This window comes from Nematolebias whitei, chromosome 6, assembly GCF_014905685.2.
Source record: "Nematolebias whitei isolate Nwh7 chromosome 6, NemWhi1, whole genome shotgun sequence".
NCBI lineage: Eukaryota > Metazoa > Chordata > Actinopteri > Cyprinodontiformes > Rivulidae > Nematolebias > Nematolebias whitei.
In genome coordinates this window covers 45,766,446-45,774,321 of record NC_056503.1, presented here as the reverse complement: position 1 = coordinate 45,774,321, position 7,876 = coordinate 45,766,446, and the positions used below count along the sequence as shown (strand labels likewise).

General features: G+C 46.2%; 1 protein-coding gene across 1 annotated transcript in view; it reads left to right on the top strand.

Annotated features, from left to right (window-relative positions):
- Positions 1–7,876, top strand: part of LOC119410987 (interleukin-1 receptor accessory protein) — a 16,017-nt gene that overhangs the window by 4,437 nt on the left and 3,704 nt on the right. Inside the window, exons 3-9 of the mRNA XM_037677906.1 lie at positions 2,476–2,671; positions 2,824–2,907; positions 3,905–4,130; positions 4,265–4,430; positions 4,523–4,594; positions 6,896–7,028; positions 7,179–7,327. Of these exons, the coding sequence (XP_037533834.1) occupies positions 2,476–2,671; positions 2,824–2,907; positions 3,905–4,130; positions 4,265–4,430; positions 4,523–4,594; positions 6,896–7,028; positions 7,179–7,327 (1,026 nt within the window). The remainder of the gene's footprint in view (positions 1–2,475; positions 2,672–2,823; positions 2,908–3,904; positions 4,131–4,264; positions 4,431–4,522; positions 4,595–6,895; positions 7,029–7,178; positions 7,328–7,876) is intronic.

The following is a 7,876-nucleotide window of genomic DNA, read 5'->3' as shown; positions in this document are numbered from 1 at the left end:
ACTTTATCACAGGCGACTCCAACCAGTCTTTAACTCTTCTGGACTTTGTCATGGGCTTCTCCAACCAGTCTCAGACTCTTCTGGACTTTCTCACGGGCATCTCCAACCTGCCTCAAACTCTTCTGTACTTTGTCACAGATGTCTCCTACCTATCTCAAACTCTTCTGTACTTTGTCACGGGCATCTCCAACCTGTCTCAAACTCTTCTGAACTTTGTCACAGGCATATCCAACCAATCTCAAACTCGTCTGGACTTTGTCACAGGCGTCTCCAACTTGTCTCAGACTCTTCTGTACTTTGTCACAGGTGTCTCCAACCTGTCTCAAACTCTTCTGGACTTTGTCATAGGCCTCGCCAACCTGTCTCAAACTCTTTTGGACTTTGTCACAGGCATCTTCAACCAGTCTTTAACTCTTCTGGACTTTGTCACAGGCGTCTCCAACCAGTCTTTAACTCTTCTGGACTTTGTCACAGGCTTCTCCAACCAGTCTCAGACTCTTCTGGACTTTGTCACGGGCATCTCCAACCTGTCTCAAACTCTTCTGGACTTTGTCACGGGCATCTCCAACCTGTCTCAAACTCATCTGGACTTTGTCACAGGCGTCTCCAACCTGTTTCAAACTCTTCTTGACTTTGTCACAGGCGTCTCCAACCTGTCTCAAATTTTTCTGGACTTTGTCATGGGCGTCTCCTCAGCCAGTTTCAACTCATCATCAAAACCCTTTCAGAACAGGTTATATGTCTGTTGGTTCCATTGGGCTTGAGTTATAAACTCATTTGCTGATCAAAGGTTCTGGCTTCCTGATCCAAATGAAAAAATGTGTGTCCTTCCTGCTTGGAGAGCAGAGAGTAGCTGGTGTGTTTTAGAATCTGGCTCGGTTTTGTGCAGGACTGTTTTCTAGAGTAATGAATACATTGACCAGATGTATTCAGATTTCAGAAATGGACCGATACCAGCAGAAAGATCAATAAACTCAGTTTGGTCCGTTTGACTCTCAGACAGAACCTCCTTGTTCTCTGATCGGATCAGGTTGGTTCTGCAGGAAGCTCAAATCAGATTTATCAGATCGGCCGGCTGGAATCCTTTTAAGGAGGTGAAGTTTACTATTAGCATTACATTTAAATACAACATCCTCTAAGCTCTGTTTGTCATATAAAACCTCTGGATCCAAGCCAGACTAGAACCCTGGACCGGGTCCAGAGGAGTCTGCACTTTCTTCCCTCGATCGTTTCTCTCATCAGAACATAATCACGAGAACATAAAACAGACAGAGTTTGTCTTCGTCAGCAGTTTTCCTTCACACTGTCAGAGATAAAACATCAGACGTTAAATTTAATGAAAATAGTTCTGATTATTTCAACGCTTGGTTCTGTTGGAACCGGTTCTGGCTCAGTACTTCTCTGATTCTCTGTGAAAAGAGATTTTATCACATTAAAATAAACATTTAGCTAAAGTTTAGAATTTACTGATTCAGTATTTCTCTGATGTATTTTTGATTTAACAGAAACCCACCAGAACCCACCAGAACCACATTTTCACATGGTGCAGAACATGATCACAGGTTTTATAAAAACGTCTTCTTTGCTGGGAGTTTGGATCCAGGGTCAGGTTTTGACACCTGGAGAGGACTTCAGACATCCAGGAGGAGGATTCAGCTGAGTGGGTTCAGGTATCTGATCAGGACACCTCCCTCTAACCCTGGGCCAGAACCAGAGCTGTCTGCAGGGGTTATTTACCCACTTTGGTCTGGGAACACCTTGGGCTCCCCCAGAAGAAGCTGGAGAGTCTCTGAGGAGATGGAGGTATGGTTTTTCCTTCTGGACCTTGGTTCAGAGAATTAAAAAATCAAATCCATGAACAGAATCTAACGAGGAGCCCTCAGAAGTCCAGAACATCTTTCAGAACCACAATTATAAGTTAGAAGACCTCCTGATGCTGCAGAGGAACCACCTCAGTTGGGCTCCGTCCCCTCCTGACCCCTGTTTAACGTTCCTATACCTCTGAGGGTTCTGGACCTCCAGGCCTGCCATAAAGGAAACATCATCCATAGCAGAACCTGGACCACATCCAGCCTTACTTCTTCCTGGTCCTGCAGGTCTGACGATGATGAGAGCGGATGTTCTGGCACTGAGTCCAAAAGGAGACTGGAGGACAGGTGAGAACATGGTACCGTCCTCATTGGGGGTAGACTCAGCCTGAACCCAGTTCTGCTTCAAAGAGCTGAAGACCAAACCTTCCTGGTACACGTGGGTCCAAATACATTTATAGGCTCCCCAACAATCCACCAACCAAGACCACCCAGGTCCTGGTAGGTGTCTACCATCCTGGTGATGAAGACGTTGGAGACGTCAATAAAAACAGAACTTTTTGTTTCGGTTTTGGACGAGTTCTTTGTTCTTTCTCAGGTTTATGAACATTCGGAAATAGTTTACGTGTTATTTAAACGTTCTGCTCGTGTTCTCCCTGTCCTTCAGAACCCATGTGTTTTGACTGGGGGGAGTCCAGCAGGGGATCTGTCTCCGTCCTGGAGGGGGAGGCAGGTTGGATCTCTTGTCCTCTGTTTTCTCACCCGTCCGTCTACAACTACTCGTCCACCCAGAGCGCCGGACACAACCTGTTCTGGTACCGCCTCCTGGAGGGCCAGGACCTGGAGCAGCCGATCGCCTACAGGTAACCATGGAAACCACACGCTTGTTGACACGTCGGACTCTGAGACGTTCTGTTTGGATGATAGACGGTGTCTGGGAGGCGTGTCTCGGGATGTTTGGGTTTGTTCTGACGGGTTCTAACGTAGTTGTCTCGGTCTGGTTGTTGCTCTGCAGCTCACGCTTCAGCAGAGACAAAGACCGGCTGTGGCTGCAGCCCGCTGCCGCCATCGACACGGGCCAGTACATCTGCATGCTGCGGTGAGTCCGGTCCCTGCTTCACGCCTCTGCACAGACAGATCTGATCAGGGAGCCAGGCTCGGCCGGACCTGAAGGATCAGAAACCAGGTCCACGTCAAAAACAGAGCTGCCCAGAGTGAAACTGATGGAGGAAAACCTACGAAGCTGATGTCGTCCTGCATCAGTGTCGGGTTTACCCAGAAATTCTGATTATTAAACATCTGGTTCATCTCCAACTGTAAGAACAAATTGGACAAATACATTTTTAAAAAGGTGTAGGTATATGAAAACGAGGTATTGTTCTGTGTTTCCATGACAACACAAACTCAGAAGTTTTACCAAAATAAAAGCTTTTTGTCTGAGACAGATAAAAACAAAATTATAAACTTTAATATTTCAATTTTTATTTTAAAAATACAACTTCGAGCGGCACAAAATATTTGTTTTTCTAAAATAAAACATAAAGTCGTTGAACTTTCTCTGTTCTAGGGACCATATTTGACTTTAATAACTTATGAGAAAATGTTGATAAATGTGTCAGTAAATGTTCAAGGTGTGCCGTAAAATAAGTGATAGGTGTTTGTTTTCTTCCTGAAGCTGAAGTTTTGGTCTCAGCTGGACCAGACTCGATAGAAGAACCTGAACTGGTTCTGATCAGGGCCTGGTTCTACCCAGAAAGCAGCCGTGAAAGCGTCTCACAGGAAACAGGAAGTGAGACTACACAGGAAGCTAAAACCAGATGAGCGTCGTGTTCCGGCCTCGCTCTCGCTGCACTTTACATCTTTATTTATTTGTTTGATGTGAACTAAAATAGAGAATGAACATTAACCAAATAACTAATCTGAGGTAGCTAAAAGCTAAAGGCTAAAGGCAAATTTTTCCTCAGCTGAAACGAGCTGCAGCATGTTTCATTGTTTGTTTAATCCAACATCAAATTGTCCTGCTGTTTTTTTTTTTGTTTTAATATTTGTTTGATCCGTTTCGGTCGTGGGTTCAGGTTCTGGTTCTGTGTCCACAGGAACAAGTCATCCTGCAGTAAGATCGCCATACGTCTGGAGGTCCTGCGGCGGGACGAGGCGCTGCGCTCCTCCGACTGCCAGCCTCCAGTCGCCGTGGCAACCACTCAGCAGTTGATCCCCCTGCAGGAGGGGACGACGCTGGACTGTCCAGACCTACAGGACGCTGCCAGCATGTCCAACAGCACCCCAACCGTCACCTGGTACCACTCAAGACGACCGACCGAGGTATGTCATTTGTTTGGACATGATTGTCCACAGAGACACATCTGACCCAAATGGGACAAAATAGACAGACATGAAGCTGTAAAGTCATGTTGGACTGTGACTCTGTCCCGTTTCTGTCTCTTGTCTGGTCAAAGTGTTCCACGAACCCGCTCTGGGACTCGACGTTTCAACAGCGAGGACCCAGCCTCCAGATCCACATCATGCTGGACTTGTTTCAGGGTCTTTATTTCTGTGTGGTCCAGTACCAGCGGAGAGGCCGGACCATGAACTTCACTCGGAGCATCAACGTCTCTGCCGTCTGTGAGTCCGGGACCGTCGGTCCTCCGGGTTTCAAAACCGTGTCCTGGAGTTCTTTGATGGAACCAAGCAAGTAAACGCTCCTGTCCCCTCAGATCCTACTGCCGTGTCCAAAGTCCCCATCATCCTCCACCCGACCAAAGACAAGGTCTTCACTGTCAGAACAAGTAGGTTCTCCTCTGTCAGCTCGGTTCAATTACCTGAAACCAAAAGCAGAGGATTTAAAGTTTACTGGTCCGGGGGGTGGGGCGTTGGAGGGGCAACGATTCTGATTCTGTTCATAAAACAGACTTTTTAAATACGAGGACAGAAAGACGCCGGAGACGCTTTGGAGGTGGTCTCTGCAGGGCGTAGGTGTTCTGTCCAAAAATGTACCCCGACTGGAACAGGACTATTAAAAAGCAGCTTATGTCACTTATCAGGTGCCCGTGTTACAAAACCCCCACCAGGCCGTGAAGGTGGCGTTAATTCGCCCTTTTTACCTAGACTGAACATTCTAAAACCCCTGCCCATTCCTCGTAAACACCTGCAGTAACGATGTGGTCCCTCAAAAACTGTTTCAGTTTGATCAGGAGTTTACCTGTGAGCAGTCTGAACGTCCATCACCAGCTCGTCAAGCTCACTTCCTGCATGAGGTGCTGCAGAAACGTGGCTCCCTGCATGTGACAGGCGCAGCTGCAGCTGATGGAGGAGGTTGCCATGGTGACGCAGCAGCGCTGTAGGATGGGTCACCGCTGGAATCCGGTTCTGAAATGATTCATCGATGAGAACACAAAACATTTCACATGAGACAAAGAAACTGTTATTTATTATTACTTTCTTTAGTAAATTGGAGCAGATTAAATAAATACAAATTTCACAGAACTGATGTGGAACCACCACCCTGGTAGAACCATCGGGTCTTGCTGCACTGAAGCCAAAATGTCCGTTTCTTTGGGAGCTGTCATTTTATGTTTTCAGAGCTGTAGTCTGTGCTCGGGATATGAGGGCGGTACCCTCACTGGCCCCGCCCTCCTGATTAACAAGCCGTCAATCACAGTGAAACTACCCGTTTCTTTAAGCCTCAAATAACTATTTAAAACCAAAACTTCCTTTGTCCTTTGTGGCTTCAACTTCCAGCTCCTGGTCCAGTTTCTGGGTTTACCTCAGTGGACAGATTGAATGATTTTAATTGACGAATATTTTTATTAATAAATTTGTGAATCATCATCAAAAATGATTAAATAAAATAATTTTAAACATTAAAGAAACCAACAGGCTCCTTCCTGAAGCTCCCGTCTCTAAGACCCAACAAGAATTTAGAACTTCCTGATGTAACATTAATCCAAGCTGTAACGGAGCCAGGCTCTTATTTTGAAGAGTGTCTAAGCTTTATTTTGAAACTCTTTTAATTCAATATGTCAAAATACCAACATTTAGATGGATAAACTTTAGAAATAAAGAGTGGCTCACTATGCTCACCATGGTAACCACATATGTGTGTGCCTCACTCCCTGACAGCACTCCTAATAAGACTGACAGGCTGACGGAGCAGGAAGTAAGGCTCAAACAGTCTCTGCAAAAACTGTAAGTTGTGTTTAAAGCCTGGACTGTGAGCGGCAGAAAGTTTTTATTGTTTTTATATTCATGAAAGGAAACCAGACCCCCCCCACACACACACACACACACACACACACACACACACACACACACTAAAAACTGCTGGGATATCATGTTAACTCCACTGTGGAGGTCACAGGTTGACCTGGCGATTGGGTCGGACATGAGCCGTGATGTTCTTCACAGTCCAACATGTCGGGCCAGAAGCTGACCCAGTCAGAACCGGAGCAGACCTCTGCTCGTGAAACAACGTGTAGAAGATGTTTAAACCGGTTGGTTCTGTTAATAGCTGTAGTTTGTCCCGGACGCTCAGCTTGGGTTCCTAAAAAGACCCGTGACGGTGCTAGCTGATGCTAACTGCAGTTAGCCACAGCTAGCACAGAGTTCTGATTATGTCATGACCCAGATTTTGGGTTGTCCTGATAACAGAACTTTTACTGACTCCGATTCAAATAATCATTTCAGATTAATTTTAGGGGAGAAAACCAAACCCAGCGCTCGGGGTCAACCTGCTGGGTCAGAACCAGCCGGGCTCGGTCCAGACGTCAGATCGGGTTGTTTTTAACCCAGAAGTGTTTTAGTTCAAACTGGGATCCACAGACTGGTATTAACTCGTAAAATCTGCTTTATTTAAGCCGTTTGTCACGTTTCCTAAATGTTCCGTGAATAAAAACGTGGTCCAGGTTTCCGGTTGGTGTGGGTGAGACGATCAGAACCGAGGCACAGCTGGAGCTGTTAACGCCTCGGTTTGATTTTATCGAGATGTTAGATTCGGAGGTCTGAAGCTCAGGAGCAGGATGGACCATCAGGAGGAGACCGGTCACCCTAACCTCATCCTCGGCCCGGTTCTGCTTTGTGTTTCCGCTCAGACTCAGAGGTCCGCCTGGTCTGCAGGGGTCTGCTACCTCTGGTCCTGCAGAACCCATCACGGGAGATTTGGTGGACGGTGGACGGGAAGACGGTGAGCGAAATGTCCAACGACCGGTTCTCTCAGAAGAACAGGTGAGGAACAGAACCTGCTGACTGGTTCCTGCCGCTCCTCGTTCAACATTTTGATCCTTCCTGGACGTTTCCTGTCAGCAGAATCACCACAGACTTGGAGATCTGCAACATTCCTGCCTGAACCGAGTCGTGTTTGTGTTCTGGTCGCAGCCTGGTGAAGTACGACTACGGAGACGTGACGGAGGAGAGCGTCCTGCTGATCAGAGACTTTCAGTCTGAAGATCTGAACCGGGAGCTGAACTGTTCTGTGAGGAACCAGCAGGGCTTCATGACCCACAGAGCTCAGCTGGAGGAGGAAGGTGAGGAAGACTCTGATCAGAACCAACAGGAAGTTCCACTCGTTTCATAGTTGAAATACAGAAGAGCAGAAGCCAAAGCCTTTGTTCTTTTAATTTGAACTTGTATTTCTTCTTTTTAAGCTTTTGAAAGAAGGTTTAATATTTTTATCCAGTTTTATTTGTATTTTATTTGTAAATTTGTTCTTGTTCACATCGTATCAGAACTAAGGTTCTGTGAGTGACAGGTTCTGAACTTTGACCCTCAGAGTTGGATGACCCTCATCTTCCACTTTCACCCACTTTTATCATCCTTTAACCCATTTTTACCCTCTAAGCTCTTAAATGTTTCAGGTCTTTCAACTGTTTTGTTCAAAAACCTCAACCTCTGAAATAAATTTACTCACATTCAGCTTCTTCAGCTACTTCAGCTGTCGTTCAGCTCTCTATTGTTAAGCTGTTGTTCAGCTCTCAACTATCATTCAGCTGGTTTTCAGCTCTCTGCTGTTGTTCAGCTGTTTGTCAACTGTTGTTCAGCTCTCAACTGTCGTTTAGCTGTTCAGCTCTCTGCTG